This window comes from Xenopus tropicalis, chromosome 9, assembly GCF_000004195.4.
Source record: "Xenopus tropicalis strain Nigerian chromosome 9, UCB_Xtro_10.0, whole genome shotgun sequence".
NCBI classification, from domain to species: domain Eukaryota; kingdom Metazoa; phylum Chordata; class Amphibia; order Anura; family Pipidae; genus Xenopus; species Xenopus tropicalis.
The window spans coordinates 46,729,052-46,746,081 of NC_030685.2; the positions used below are offsets into that span (position 1 = coordinate 46,729,052).

A 17,030-nucleotide genomic window follows, 5' to 3' on the forward strand; every position below is an offset into this window, starting at 1 on the left:
TCCGGCGTGAGAATGACGTGTAAACAACTTATGGGCCTCCCTGCCATTATCAGTATCCCGAAGCAAGTCTCCTCCCCCATTTTCCCTTACTATACCCACTACCTCATCTATCCTGTCTACGACAGAATTTCCCGCTGCACCCTCCCCCCCCACTCCTAGTTTAAAATCTCCTCCAACCCTCTAGCCATCTTTTCCCCCAAAGCAGCTGCCCCATCATAATTGAGGTGCAGCCCATCCCTGGCAAAGAGCCTGTAGCCGATTGAGAAATCAGCCCAGTTCTCGAGAAACCCAAAGCCCTCCTCTCTGCACCAATCTCTCATCCACGCATTAATCTCCCTAAGCTCCCGCTGCCTTCTTAACGTTGCTCGTGGCACAGGTAATATCTCTGAGAAAATTACCTTGGAAGTCCTCGCCCTCAACTTCTCGTCTAGCTTTTTAAAATCGTTCTTGAGGACTTCCCCCCCCCCCCCCTCTAACTTTGTCATTGGTACCTATGTGTACCTATGTGTATCATCCCCAGCCCCTCCCAACAATATGCACAAAAGTGTAAATCTACTGGTAGTAGAACTGTTGGCCTTGAAATCTAATTGGTATTGGTTTGGGGAAGCTTAGCTTCTGCAATCCTTCTATACCTATACAAATCAGAGATCTGTATAAAACTATATATTTTTGACACTAACATGTTCAATTGTAATTTATATTTTCCAAATGTATTTTTGCAAGTAAAAAGTTTCTGATGTATGTCTATATTATAAAATGTTTTCATCACTTATACATAAATAATCTTATATCTGATTACAAAAGTGGAATTACACAAAGGTTCCAGCAGATTATGAAACTTTAAGTTTTCCTAGCTAAACCATATGCCCTCCCCCCCCCCCCCAAAAATGCCCCTAAATGTTTGGCCGTAAACACAAATTAGTGAAAAAGGTTAAAGTTTTTATAAATGTAAATACTATTGACAGAAGTATCTATCTGTTCAGTGTTTTCAGTTCAGTTATTTCCAGATAGTTCACCAGAAATAGTGACTTAAAATTTGCTTTCCATTTTTGTTTCTGAAAGTTGATACATTAGTTGATACATTTCTTTTCTCTGATCCTGCTTAGTATGATGTCTGAGTTTCATTAAAGGCAGTTGGTAAAATTGATACAATAGTTACTAACATTGCACAGATGCTTCTTAGAAATGTATTAACTAATGTATCCAACTGTAACACTTCAAAGTCTGCGCCTTGATTACTAAGCTGTCAGACTGAAAAACAGGAGTGAGAGATTTGATTACAGAAATAACAAAGAGGATTGGATAGTATTTGTACATTTATTTTTAATTTTGGATTTAATTTAATCTAAATAAAATATAAAAATTGGCAAACTTAATATCAAAAAGCTATATTAAAGGTTATTTTTCCATGTACTACTTGTAAGGTATGTATGTTTCAAAAATATAAACAGGAAATACGCACTGTTAGGGAACAGCCAAGGTAATTAAATATATATTACAATTTAGGTCATTTTCTAGAAGTAAAGTTTTTAACAAAAAGGAAATGGTTTCTTTTAAAAAAATTTAATTGTTATGTGTAAGAATTGTTTTAACAGCTTAATTACTACTGTTAATAACTTTGTGACATAGGCAACAAGGTCTGTCACAGCTAACAGATGTCTACGATTTTGTAATCATTAGAATGTGTACACGTTATATGGGTTTCTGGAGGCCAACTTACTTTTGCAGCTTTTGTCACAGCAGTGACAAGCTGTATGCACTATTTTCATTATGGTCTTTCCTGGTGAGGGTAAGGGCCTGGTTCAATTTTTTTAAGGAGACTTTTAAAAAACAGTGACAATTCCAGAGCCCTCTATTTTTCCTCTCATTATTCGGTGGATTTACTGGAATGTTTAGGGCCATTGTTTAGTTGCAAAGTCCATTTTCAGTTGCTTAGGTGCTCACAAACTTTAGTATTGCCTTGATGTTCTTTTCTGACAGCAAAGGTTTCATCCTGGCACAGCTCCCATGTAGACCATTAGGTCTACATTAGGTCAAGACTTACTTTGACTTCAGTAATTGTGAAAGCTACCTGTGTGTTCCTAGATGAAATTCTGGGGTTCACATATATTTATTTATAAATTATATCCTTATAAATGGTGCTTGGTGATATCATCAGTTGTCTTGCACTGGGGCTCCCAGCCAAGCAATTGGATTTCTCTCCAGTCTGTAACCAAGCTGGGTGATGTCACAGACAGAAAAACAGGGGAAAGAGTTATCTGGTCCCCTACACTGAGGGGTATATTTATCATGCTGTGTAAAAAGTTGAGCGAAGCATTACTGGTGATGTTGCCCACGGCAACCAATCAGCAATTGCAATTAGATTTCAACAATTAGAAAACCAAAGCAAAGCATCTCATTGGCTGTTTTATATCTATATACCTATATCTATATATATATATAATATACAGCAGAAGCCGGCACTCACGTGTAAAGCTGGTAAATGTGCCTGGGTGCAGTCCCAACGAAATGTTTACGGGTGCTTGGAGAAAGGTACCGCTCACACAGGTCTTAGGTTCAGTTTTGAAGTTTTATTGTAGAGGCAAGAGAACTGACGTTTCGGCTGCAACACCAGCCTTTGTCAAAGTTACAAATACAAGTGAGCAGAAACCTTATATACAGTGTTTGGCGGGAACACCAACGGACAATAACGTGAACATGTGGGACACCCCTCCAAAAATTCAAACGTGATGACATCAAACAATACTTGTAAACAATCCAATCCAAATCCCAAAATAAAACATATATAAATAATAAAGAGAGAAAGAAAAACAAAAAATACGGATATATATTACCAAAATGAGGGAATACAAAATGACACATTGCAGGTGAAAATATTGGTAATATAGGGTACAAAGTAAACCCAGTGTGCCTGCGTGATAGAATTAGGATAGGTAGTTTTATAGCACTGATCATATCTGGGTCATGGTCCCTTGTTAAGCGCTTGTGTCAAAATAAAAATCAAATAAATCTCCCAAACATTGAAGCTACCTGTGCCGTAGCAACAAGAAGTTTTTAGCTTTTGTCCTTGTTATGTTTGCCTTCTGACTTCTTGTTGCTACGGCGATATTGTTAGTGTTAGCGATATTGATAGTGTTAGCGATATTATATTTATATATATATATATCGCTAACACTATCCTGTGTCAACCACTGACTAGTTGGAGCTGAGACAACAGTGCAGCTATCGGGTTGGCTCCTCTACTGTATACACAGAAGAAAAGAACTGGTTTAGCATAAGTTCTCAGGTATTATATGGGTGGGATACTGCATCTCATCCTTCAAAATGGTAGCCTATAAAAAAGTCGCCATACAAGGGCCAATTCTAGCTGCCGATATCGGTTCTTTAGACTGATTCGGCAGCTTATCTCCCCTGTATGGGCACAAATGATGGGCCTGCCAGACCAACATCTGGCCTGAAATCAGGTCGGGGACTGCATCAATGAGCCGATGCGCCCCCCTGAATCGATGGCGCCAAAACTCCCCGTTCCAATTCAATCTTTTGGCCCCAGGGCCAAACAACCAGTTCAGCCCGATATCGCCCACCGGTAGATGGGGATATCGGGAGGTGATCTGCTCCCTTGGTGACCTCGTGTGTGGCCACTGAGAGTTAAAAATGTTGCCACATGCAAGTATACCACAGGGATCATATCTTTGTCCATGATGAAAGTAATTGGTTGGTAAAACCAAAAGATAAGTACATGTTATCAGTAAATGTGATTTTGATAGATTAACTACTAAAATTATTAACGGATACTCCCTGTCAGTATAGCACTACATGCATTCCACCTCTGTTCGGCGTGTACATGCACTTGTGTTAGTACAGTACCATAAGGTAGAATGGAGTGTGTTTCTTTATGCACCCTCTACAGTGGAATGCTGGAAAACACTGCTGCAGGGGAGTGCAAGAAGAAACGCTTGTCAGTATAAGCCCTTAGAAGGGACTTGCTCAGGCTAGGGCTGAACGGTGACCTTATGAATAGTAGTACTTTATCCAATTTACTTTGTATAGAACCTGCCATTTTTAGTTACATTTATAAATTTTAGATATTGTTTGTCTCTTTAGTAGGTTTTCAGTGAACATTATTCAAGTCAAAACCATATGTGTGTTCATAATTTGTTTTTCTTTGCAGGCTCAGAATTCCAGTATTCTGATTCAGAAAGGGAATTGAAGGTTGTGAGAAATCCCTCACCAAGCACAGTCCTTACAAGTTCTTTGGAAGTAGAGAGTGCTTTGCCAGTTTTAACTGAAGAAGAGACATGTGTGAAAAGTTTAAAAAAAGGGAGTATCATGGACAGGCCAAGGAAAATAAAGAAGTTCAAATCCCCAAGAAATTTAAGTGAGGAATTTGGGCAAGAAGTTAGTGATGATGACCAGTGGGGTAGGCGCAGGAGTGAGCGCATATTCCTGAATGATGCAGTTAATCCTTCATCTTTATTGCCAGTTCCTACAAATGATGTAAACTCAATGTCTAAATCCAATCGCTACACCAAAATGGCTACAGTTAGCCCTAAAAAAGGCAACCAGCGTAAAGACCACTGCAAGGTTAGACTACATCTGCATGTATAAAGTTTTACGTGAAATAACAATACTTTTATTAAATCTGTTCAAGCTTCAGATATTTATGTGAAATAAATGAACAAATAATGACTTTCATTTTCTCTTAGCCTTTGGTTTTCTAAAAATGTGTTGCATTTCCTCCCTTAAGTGAGCAGCAACAGGGAATTGCCCGCAACTTATGTATGATTGTAAAAAATGGCTGTTTCTTCCTGGTAATCCTTGGATCTACTTCTATGTCTATTAATAGCTATTTCTCTTTTATTCCCCTCTTTCTCTGTCTTGTGGCTAGACTTAACTCAAATGCTTGTGTAATTTAAAGTTTAAATTTTAAATTATGTTGCTGTTATGTGTTTCACTTTAATTCCCCAGGTGGCCCACTCTTTTTCCTCTCTTCGTGTGACTTGTTCTTAAACTCTTGCACAACTAGTTTTAGTACCACAAAAGCTGCAATAGCTGTTAAATAATACAAATAGTTGGTGGCTTATACATACAGTACATCCCAATGTAACTGCTTATGATTTAAATATTTTAATATTCACAATATCAGTTTGATTCTGTTGGCTAAATATGTAAAGGAACAGTAACACCAAATATTTAACATTACAAATATTCCTTCTAAACACTTTTATTAACATGTATCATACAGAAATTGCAATATTATGTGGTTATGAATGTAACAATATTACCATCCATGTATATGGCAAAGGTGATGTGGCAATTGTTCGACTTTCAGTTCAGTTCAGACCAGAAGCTAGTTTCCTGCGTTCCTTAGCACATTCAGAATTGGCTTGTGAGTTATTTAATTGGTGGGGGGGCTGCCTGGAGCATGTGATCGAGCATGCTGGCTGAGCTTGCAATGGGAGAGTAAAGACAAGGGTGGGGAAGCTGCCTGGAAGGATGTCATGAGGGTTGGAAGAGAACTGCAGCCTGAGCCCTATTCATCTATGGTATGGATATTTATCCAAAATCCTTAAATTATTACAATTTTGGGGGGTGCATAGTGCACTGAGAACATGAAACAAGCTAGAGCTCCGGACCTGTGCACTCTATTTTAACCTGCAAATCTCATCATTACAAGCCTAACATGAGTAAAAAACTAAAAAGCAGGACCACAACCGAATGACTCCATCTCAAGGAAACCAAACCCACTCACTAAGAAACTGACAGCCTGAGGAACAACAAAACTCCAGGGTGGTAAAGGTAAAATCAGGCCACAGTTCCAGATCCACCTTGCCAGGTATACAGTGGTTCTTGAAAGCTTGTGAACCCTTTAAAGTCCTGAAAGTAGATGATGAAAATCTAGTTAAACAAATAAAACAAAAATTATATTCTGTCATGTATTTATTGAAAAAAAAAAAAACATTCAATAACATATACGTGGCAAAAGTAAGCAAATCCTTAGTAGTATTATATAGTTTGAAGGTGAAATCAGAGTTGTGTATTTATTCATTTCATATTGGGATGGCAATAAGGTGTTTTATTTAAACAACAGGGATCCAGCAAAGCCTAATCACACATACAACACGTATATGGATGTGTATCATGGCTTGAACAAAGGAGGTATTTGAGGAGCTCAGAAAAATTGTTGATGCCCATAAAACTGGAAACGTTTGCAAGACTGCCTCTTAAGGTTTTGAGATTGTGTACAAATGTTTGTTTGTTGTTTCCCTACCCAGAAGTAGTCGATCACTCCAACCTTACTGTTGGATAACTCCAACTGTAAGGTGTCTAATAGTGCGAGAGGTTACAAAGGAACATAGGGTAACTTCTAAGCAACTGAAGGCCTGTCTCAAATTGGCAAATGAGTCTACCATCAGGATAACACTGAACAGCAATGGTGTGTATGGCAGGGTAGCAAGGAAAAAGCCACTGCTCTCTCCCACAATTATTGCTGACTGTCTACAGTTTGTTAAAGGTCATGTGGACAAACAAGGAGGATACTGGAAGAATGTTTTGTGGACAGATGAAGCCAAAATAGAACTTTGTGGCTTAAATGAGGAGTGTTACACATGAAGAAAGAAAAACACTGCATTCCAGGATAGGAACCTTATACTATCTGTGAAACATGGTGGTGGGAGTGTTCTGGTTTGGGGTTTTTTGGTGCATCTGGGCCTGAATGGCTTGCCATCATTGATGAAACAATAAATTCTTAACTATACCAGAGAATTCTAAACAGGGCCTGGCCAAGGTATTTTGGCACCCTAGGCAAGGGCTTCAATCAGCGCCCCCCCCCCCCCAGCCAGAGCATAGCCACATGTATTGCCCCACCCGATGCCCAGTCACAGCCCAGACAGTCAGTCAGAACTAATAAATGCTGCTATCATCCAGCCACATAAAATTATCTCCCCGATTGCCCCCATGTACAAATGTATGTATGTATAACTTAGTTATAATGCGCCACAAGGGTACGCAGCACTGTACAATCTTACAGAATACAAAATTACACACAGGGAGGACAAGTAATATAATAAATAAATACAATAAATATATATATATATATATATAAAAAAAAAATGCAGGATGAAGAGCACACCAAACTTAGAATGCGATACCTGGGTGCCAGAGCAGCAAGCATAAAATAGAAGTAAATAATGTCGGCACTCACAGGATTTCCACAATAATACTCACAGGCAATAAATCATGTTTGAAGATGCAATCAGGTGTGGTTTTATTAGTCCAACGTTTCGTCAGGGAAATTTCCCTGACGAAAGTTCCAGTAAGGGAACTGAAACGTTGGACTAATAAAACCACACCTGATTGCATCTTCAAACATGATTTATTGCCTGTGAGTATTATTGTGGAAATCCTGTGAGTGCCGACATTATTTACTTCTATATATATATATATATATATATATATATATAAAGTGCCATGTGGTATGAGACACAGTAAACCTCTTAGCTGAACCAATGGCATCCTATTGCCCCCCATCTGTACTGTGCCAGCAGCAGCCAGTCCCTCATATTGCCCCCCATCTGTACTGTGCCAGCAGCAGCCAATTCCTCATATTGCCCCCTCTGAACTGTGCCAGCAGCAGCCAATTCCTCATATTGCCTCCTCTGATCTGTGCCAGCAGCAGCCAACCCCTCATATTGCCCCCCATCTGTACTGTGCCAGCAGCAGCCAATCCCTTATATTGCACCCTCTGTACTGTGCCAGCAGCAGCCAGTCCCTTATAGTGCCCCCCATCTGTACTGTACCTGCAGCAGCCAGTCCCTCATATTGCTCCCTCATTACTGTGCCAGCAGCAGCCAATCCCTCATATTGCCCCCTCTGTGCCTGTGCCAGCAGCAGGCAATCCCTCATATTGCCCCCTCTGTACTGTGCCAGCAGGAGCCTATCCCTTATATTGCCCCCCAATCTGTACTGTGCCAGCATCAGCCAGTCCCTTATAGTGCCCCCCCATCTGTACTGTACCTGCAGCAGCCAGTCCCTCATATTGCCCCCTCTGTATTTTACCTGCAGCAGCCAGTCCCTTATATTGCCCCCCCATCTGTACTGTACCTTCAGCAGCCAGTCCCTTATATTGCCCCCCCCATCTGTACTGTGCCAGCAGCAGCCAATTCCTCATATTGCCCCCTCTGAACTGTGCCAGCAGCAGCCAATTCCTCATATTGCCTCCTCTGATCTGTGCCAGCAGCAGCCAGTCCCTTATATTGCCCCCCCCATCTGTACTGTACCTGCAGCAGCCAGTCCCTTATATTGCCCAATATGTCCCCAACCTGCACATAAAAATATCATATTCTGCCCCCAAACCATATGTACCTGTGCCATCAGCAGCCAAAAATTGCCCCTATCTGTTCCTTCCTGTGCCAGCAGCCAGCATGCATCAGAACTCAGCCGTTGTTAATAGTTCCAGGTATCTCTAGGATGGGTTCCCCACCGTCTTTGTATTTCTGCTAAAGGAATTACCTTGTTATCGCTAATGAAGTCTTTTATTTTAGTGGGATTGTCTTTGTAACTTTGCCACCTATTATAAACACCCTCCAAGCTAGGTGGTAGTTTGGGGTTTTGTTCTAGTGACTGGAGAATATGGGGGGTAGGGGATAGTGCGTATTGATGCCTGTACTTCTGCCAGACTTGGTAAGAGGCCCCTATTAGTGGGTGTCTCCTCAGTGAGATGGGGAGTAATCCTGGCCTTAATTCATCATTTGAAATGTTGTGGAAAGACCTAAAGCAAGTGGTTCATGTGAGAAAACCCACCAACATCCAAGAGTGGAAGCTGTTCTGTATGGAGGAATAGGCTAAAAATCCTCCGAGTCGATGTACAGGACAGATCAACAGTTACAGCAAACGTTTAGTTCCAGTTATGTTGCACAAGGGGGTCATACCAAATACTGAGAGCACAATTCGCTTACTTTTGCCACACGGAGATATGTTATTGGATAATTTTTTTGTCAATAAATACATGACCAAATATAATAATTTTTGTTTCATTTATTTCACTAGATTTTCTTCATCTACTTTTAAAGGAGAAGGAAAGGCTAATAAAGAGTTAATCTCAAGCTGCAGGCATACCTTCAGTTCTCTCAATAGTGCCCTTAAGTCTCCCCATATTTCTCCCGTTCTAAACTTAGTGCAGCATTTCTGTGAGTACTTATGTCTGTATTTGCATAGACCTTTCTGATAAAGCTCACTTTTTTACCTTTCCTTCTCTTTTAAGACTTTAAAAATCAGATGATGTTTTAGGTCACATTCATATAAAAATATAGAAAATTATAGAGTTCACAAACTTTTAAGCACCACTATATACTGCATATTAGCCAATCTGCCAACCAAAGATGATTGGAATGCCTTTGCCAGGACCATTCAAGGGGCACACAAAGTGGACCTAGCCGAATTAAAAGCAAATCTGCAAGTGATTGGCGAGGCCTAGACCAAACTTGACATGAGATTTGAGGCAGTAGAATCCGCAAGCAATAAGCTGATGAATCTGTTAATGACCAACATAGATATATTTAGCTGTTGCATAAACATTTGAAAGGTGTCAATAATAGGGACTGGAGGAACTCCGCCAAATGGTATGCACCATCTTTAACTCCATACTAGGCTAAGACCCTGCCCTAGAACTTGACAGGACACAGAACCCTAGTCTTGCAGAGAAACATCTGGGAAACACATGGATGTTGTATGTTTGTGTCTACAAATTTAATCTAAAGGAGGATATCCTATGTAAAATTTGGAACCAAAGTTCTTACAAATATCAGAACTTTGCTTGAACAGAGCTTGATAGATGGAAGAATAGAGTATAGTATGTAGAGAAAAGTGGCTAGGATAATAAAGAGTTTAAGTGAGGAGAGGAGGAATTAAAGTTTTGAGAGTGACCCCATGGTTCAGGGTTTCTGGTGGGCCCCTGCCATCACAGTCTGACACTGACTGGACTGGACTTCCTACAACGGAGGCCTACAGGACCCTCTACCCACCGACCACTGGCAGAACATCCCCACACAGAAAGCATAAGGAGATGGATACTCCATATAAAATCACCGGGACTCCCATAGCTGACTGACCACCTGCTTTGAGGCCCACACATACATCAAATAGCCCAAGAACTCCTACTATTAACATCAGGCTCCAGTGCTGTATTGATCACCCAAGACCACATTCTTGTAACAGTCTACTCTATAAGACCAGTATCAGACAAACCCGAGCGCAATGCCTGTAACTTCCACTAGTTATACTAAGGGGCAGATTTATCAAAATGTGAGATTTGAGCTCACCGTGGAAAAAACTCAACTTTCTGTTCCTATGTGATTTTTAGAAGTGTATTTATCAAATGGTAAACTTTAACCCATTTATCAATGCACTTGTAAAAATCCCTCTGAAAGGAATAGTAAGTGGGCGAATTTTTCTGTGGTGAGCTCATAAATCTGCCCCTAAGTCTTACATAAGGTGGAGGGGTCCTCCTTCCTCTTTAACCAGAGGGTTAAAAGCGACCTCATACAGTTTGGAAACCATATAGACTCAGACTTTTCTCCACAAGAACTGCAGCAGAAAAGGAATTCATAGAACAACCCTGAGGCAGCAACATGAGCTTCACCTGATGGTAAGCTCACAATCTGAGATTCATACTCGTATTCAACAATTTCAGGGTTCCAATTGTGACCCCTACATCCCTACATTTACAAGGCAATAAAACCTCTAAACTATACTCTTCAACCACAAAGACTGATTCTGGACCAACCAAGAAAACATTCACTAAGTCATCTCAGGAGATTAAATAGCCAGTAGGCATTCTGCTCAATTCTCATAGCACTAGTCTATTGTAGACCCTAAAAAGCTTCTCTAACATTGCACAGGACTGGAAACAAACTTTTCTATCCTCACTTTTGCACCCAAGCCCCCCCACCTAAGTTTATCTTTCTGCTCATTTTCCCTGTGGATATTTGGGCGAGCCAACTCACTCCAACCCCCCCCCCCCCCCACTTCACACCTCAAGTTGCTAAGTGGGCACCTTCCCCAGACAAGTTTAGTATTATGAAAGATCACTACCGGTTTGGCTTGTTGTTGACAGTGTTCCTTTTTTGTCTTAGTTCTCAACCCAGGCCTGGCCACTACAACCTACAGGTGACACGCGTCACGGTGAAAAGGGCGAACCCGGACGCCGAGGGAGATGGCAGACTCCAACTAGACAAACAAAGATGACAGAAATAAACATCTGTTCCCTTAATGTAAAAGGTCTGAACACACCCTCTAAACGTTACAAGCTGTGTCGAGAGATGAAACGCCACAAGGTACATATAATGCTTGTCCAAGATACCCATTTTAAGAAACACCAAAAACCTAAGCTATAAATTTAAGGGTTCTTCTAATTGCTACATCAGCACACCATTTGTAATTAAATCTAGACCACAATATTTATAGCCAACAAACTGGGCCTTCCACCCTGACCCTGCTGGGAGATTTATAATGGTTAAAGGAGAAATTAATGGCTCAAAATACACTAGAGCAGTGCTGTCCAGGGATGGAATTTCTCTAGCATACATAGTGGAGGGCCGCTAATGGAAGCCAGTTTTGATCACTCTTATTTTTTAAACCACACCCATGTTATCACAAGACCATGCCTACATTAATGGTGGTAGCGCAGCAAAACCCCAAATGCTTGGTGCTCACTGCGGGGATATCAGCCATCATTCATATGTGAAAGAATTATATTATGTCATATTAAGAGACACCCTCAAATCCATATGCCTCCTCCTCCCATGTGGATAGCACAGCAACCCCCAGCACATAATTACACACATTAGGGATGATTTAATGCTTATTTCCAACTGCAAACAAACCCCTGCCAGGTTCACCTCCCACAGGCAGCATAGGGCAGGCAGAGTATGGCACACACAAGCAGTACTCTGCCTGACTTATGCTGCCCCTGTGTGCCATAATCTACCTGCCCTACCTTGCTCTGTACGTCATACTCTGCGTCATACTCTGCCTGCACTATGTTGCCTGTGTGCAATACTCTGCCTGCACTATGTTGCCTGTGTGGCATACTCTGCCTTCCCTACGCTGCCTGTGTGCGCCATACTCTGCCTTCCCTATGCTGCCTGTGTGCGCCATACTCTGCCTGCCCTACGCTGCCTGTGTGTGCCATACACTGCCTGCCCTACGCTGCCTGTGTGTGCCATACTCTGCCTGTCTTACCCCGCCTGTGTGTGCCATACTCTGCCTGTCCTACCCCACCTGTGTGTGCCATACTCTGCCTGTCCTACCCCACCTGTGTGTGCCATACTCTGCCTGTCCTACCCCACCTGTGTGCCATACTCTGCCTGTCCTACCCCACTTGTGTATGCCATACTCTGCCTACCCTATGCTGCCTGTGTGTGCCATACACAGTACATACAGGGACATAATGCTGGTGTGAACAATGTGGATGCTTACAGACTGAGCCTGATACAGGGGATTACATGTTTAAACAATACAAAGGGATTACAGCCTGACTCTGAGGTGTGAACCATGCAGGGGGCCAGTTAATCTCAATACTGATACCATTTAAAGATTACACAAAGGTAAACTACCAGAGCAGCCTTTACTTAAAGCAGCTTTACTTAAGCAAGAAAAGAGCTACAAGACATCTTATGTATGGAGAGGGCAATAGATATAGGAAAAAAATAAATGTAGTAGAATGTTAGCTTCAGCAAACCCGTAACCATATCAAATCAATAAAAACCCCAAGACATAGCTGAAATATTTTAAACCTGCTATGCAGAGCTCTGTCAACTCTCTCAGACACTCCCCCAGACCTCCCTCAGACACTCCTGGCAGTTAAAGGAAAAGGTACCTTAACAGTCTCATATTACAAGGAATTTAGTGATATATTGGTTCCACATTTAACAACAGTAGCAAACGGAGTCCCTAAAGGAGGTAAACTCCCCAAGGCACTAGAGGTACACATTACAGTTGAAATAAAAAGGGAATAGACCCCCTAGACCCAGGAGCATACAGACTTATCTCCCTTTTAAACATCAATATCAAGCTATACGCTAAATTCCTAACCCAGAGACTGCAAAACATCCTCCCTTATATAATCAACCCGGAACATGACGGCTTCGTTCCACACCATAAAGCACATGATAATACTGTGCTCCTCTTAAAAGATGCTGAGAAGACATTCAGTAGGATAAACTGAAATTTCACATATTACACACTTTGTAATACACCAGATATTGCTAAAACCCTCAAAACTAAATTACAGGAGAACACTAAAACAGATCCAACAAGACTTAAAAGCTGGACTGGACAATCTTTCTCTTGGCTAGAAAAGCTTGGTAAAAGATGAACATTAAGACTGTACAGCGCTGCGTACCCTTGTGGCGCTTTATAAATAAAGTTATACATACATACATCCTCCCCAAACTCTCCTATATCTCTTTAAGACAATACCATTAATATATCCATTGCTGGGGTTTACAGTTGAACAAAGACCAGGTAACTTAATATCCTAAAGAGGTTTGTAGTTTAACGAGATTCAAAAAAATAAACCATGCAAAAATCACAATGATGTAACATAAGAGACTTATAGTGCACAATCATGATATTTAATAAGGAAGCAATAGTTGCTCAAAAACACTCAAACAAAAAAAAATTAATTTACCTTTCCCTGAAGTCAATTTTTGGGTAAATCTGAAAAAAAGAATAAAGAGAGATTATTAGACCACATAATACATATGTAATCATAGGAAAACAGGTACGGCCTAATTTTTAATTTAACCCTCGATGCGTGTCTGCAGGAGGCAAATTCAGTAACTTTTGCGTTGTGATAATCTCAATTTGAGATTTTGGCCTACTTTCCCTTGTACCTTCTCCAGCACCTGCCATCTCAGTTGGGGCACTCTATGCCCATTATAGAAATGTCTATATAAAAAGTGTTTTATTTATCTGTTTAGTCACCTCTTTTTTGCTTTTTCTTGGAAGGGGGTTTCTCATGGCAGATTTGTGTTTACTGAGACAAATCTTCTCTGACCGACTTGTTTTCCCAACATATGGCAAGCCACAAGGGCATTTAAGAAATTATATTAACCCACATGAATTGCAGGTATAAAATCCTTTCAATGGATGTTTTGTGCCTTTCTGGGGGTGTATCACATTATCACCTCTTATAATGCCTGTACAGCGTCCACAATCGTGGCAAGGGAAAGTACCCACCTTACCACTATTTGTTCCAGGCAAATTTAAATCTCTTTTTGTTTTAATATCTCCTACATTCCTTTATACATGAAAAGACTGGGGGCAAAGTAAACAGTTTCCCAAACTCAACCTAATTTTTCAAAATATCCCAATATTTAAATATTTTTTTGCATTGGTGTCATAAGTGGAAATAAAGGGAATACATTGTTGTTTGCATTGTTGACTTTTTTTCCCTCAATTCCCTCAAGTCAGCCTCTGGCAGCTGACAACCTTGTTGACCATTTTTGTTTTATTAAAAAATAAATAAACCTAGAGCATGGAAGCTATTATGACACAACAGGTTATTGCAGCCTGTGGGCTTTGTATAGACTGTAGTAGTAAAACCCTTCTTGGAAAGGTATACACTCACATCCAAAAAATGGATGTTTGTTGGGTGAGACTTCAATGTGAATTTTATAGTGCTTTGTACACTTACATAGTTAAATAGTTACTATTGCGATAGTTAAAGGAGAAGGAAACGCTAAATCACTGGAAGGGTGCCAAATGTTATGCACCCCCCTAGAAATTGCTTACTTGAAACCCCTGGCCAGTGCTCCTGTTAGGAGAAAACTGCACTGGCCAGGGGTTAATGCAGGTGAGCGTTCCTCTTCTATCCTTCTTTTTTTGACAAAATCTTGGGGCCTGTGCATACACAGTTAAGTGAACAGCTTGGCTTATCATTTGCATGTGTAACTTTTTCCTTTGAGAAATGCCATTAATTTATCTGTGCCACCTTTTCATAAAAAGAATGTATCATCAACATAACGCATAGTAGTCACAATGTGTGTAGAATATTCAGTATTATTGAAAAAACAAAGGTGTTCTAAAAAATGTAAAGAATAACCATTATTAAAAGAAACATTTTTTTTAGTAAGAACAATCTGTAAGAATGTGCACAAAAAATTGAAGGGTGTGTAGGTATTTTAGTATAACCAAGATATGAATGCACACAGTCTATACCCTCACTGTGAAAGATAGAGGTAAAAAGGTCACAGGCATACAGTGGACACAATAGAAAATCATTGCATGAAATATTATGTATCTTACAGTTCTGCGTGAGAGATACCACTGTCTCTCATTATCTATTAACGGCTTGATGAGGTGTCAGTACCTAATGATGTTTTTCTTTTGTGTCCACTGGATGTCTGTGACCCTTTTTATCTCTATCCCTCATGGTGAGGGTATAGAGTGTGTACATTCATATCTTGGTAATACAAAAATATCTACACACGCTTCAATTTTTTTCTGCACATTGTTAAGAGATTGTTCTTACTAAGATTGTTTTTTCTTTTAATAAAGTTACTTTTTACAGTCACTGGGCAGCTTGATGGAGGCAAATATGTCTCCTGTGTATGCTAATATATGCATTATGTTGACGATACAGTCTTTTTATGGAAGTGTGGCACAGATTAATTAATGGAATTTCTTAACTATCTCAACAGTGTACACAGCATTATAAAATTCATGAGTTTCACACCACAAACATCTATATTTTGGATGTGGATGTATACTTTTCTTAGAAGGTTTTAACTATGATCTACACTAAGCCCACAGACCGCAATAACCTGTTGTGTTCTAATAGCTTCCACGCTCCAGGTTTATTTAAGGGCTTACTGAGAAGTCAGCTAATACACGTTAGGAGAATCATCTCTAATGAGGAATTGTATAAGTGTGAATCAGAAAAAATGGTTAACAAGTTTATCACAAAGGGTTATTATAAGAGTTCATTGTCTAAACTATGGCAGGAGGTTGGTAGGCTGCTATGGGCTGAATTATTGAGAAAAAAAAGTCAGTGTAGCAAACAATGTATTCCCTTTATTTCCACTTATGATACCTATGCAATATCCATAAGGAAAAAAATACTTAAATATTAGGAAATTTTGAAAAAAGATGTTTGGGAAACGGTTTACTTTGCCCCCAAACTTTTTGTATAAAAGGGGAAGGAATGTAAGAGATGTTATTAAAACAAAAAGGGGTTTGAATATGCTTGAAACAAGTAGCAGTAAGCACAATTGTGGACACTGTACCAGCTTTATTATAAAAGGTGAAAATCTGATAAACCCCTAGGAAGGCACAAAACATCACTTGAAATCATTTATACATGTAATTTGTGTGGGATAATAGATTTTCTTAAATGCCCTTGAGGATTGACATATGTTGAGAAAACGAGCCAGCCAGTGAAGGTATGTCTCAATGTGCATAAGTCTGCGATCAGAAATTACAAACCCCCTTCCAAAGAACAGCAAAAAGCGGTGACTAAAAAGATAAAAAAAAATAAAAATAAGAAACAGTTTAATATAAACATTTCTATGATGAAGGGCATAGAGTGTCCTAATTGAGATGGCAGGTGCTGAAGAAGGTACAAGGGGGAGTAGGCCAGGATCTCAAATTGAGATTATCACAATAGGAAAGAACCGGAATCTGGCTCCTGCAGACACAAACACCTTGAGGGTTAAATTAAGAATTTAGCCTTACCTGTTTTCCTATGATTACATATGTATTATGTGCTCTGTTAATCTCTGTTTATCCTTTTTTTCAGATTTACCATAAAATTGACTGCTTCAGGCAAAGGTAACTTACAGTTTTCTATATTTAGGTAAGGGATTAACATTAGCAGCTATTACTTCCTTAATTAACATCATTGTTGTGCAGCTATAACTCCCTTATGTTATATAATTGTGATTTTGCATGGTTTATTTATTTATTTTATCTTGTCTAACTACAAACCTATTTAGAAAATATATTGTCACCTGGTAGTAAACTCCAGC

At 39.9% G+C, this 17,030-nt stretch overlaps 1 protein-coding gene across 7 annotated transcripts in view; it reads left to right on the forward strand.

The window, feature by feature from the left end:
- Positions 1–17,030, forward strand: part of tnrc18 (zinc finger protein 469) — a 174,673-nt gene that overhangs the window by 109,595 nt on the left and 48,048 nt on the right. For 6 of the 7 annotated variants that reach the window (XM_018097364.2, XM_031892867.1, XM_031892864.1 and 3 more), the window contains 2 exons: positions 4,172–4,584; positions 11,133–11,333. In XM_018097364.2, the coding sequence (XP_017952853.1) occupies positions 4,172–4,584; positions 11,133–11,333 (614 nt within the window). The remainder of the gene's footprint in view (positions 1–4,171; positions 4,585–11,132; positions 11,334–17,030) is intronic. The other variant, XM_031892868.1, reaches the window with a different exon arrangement.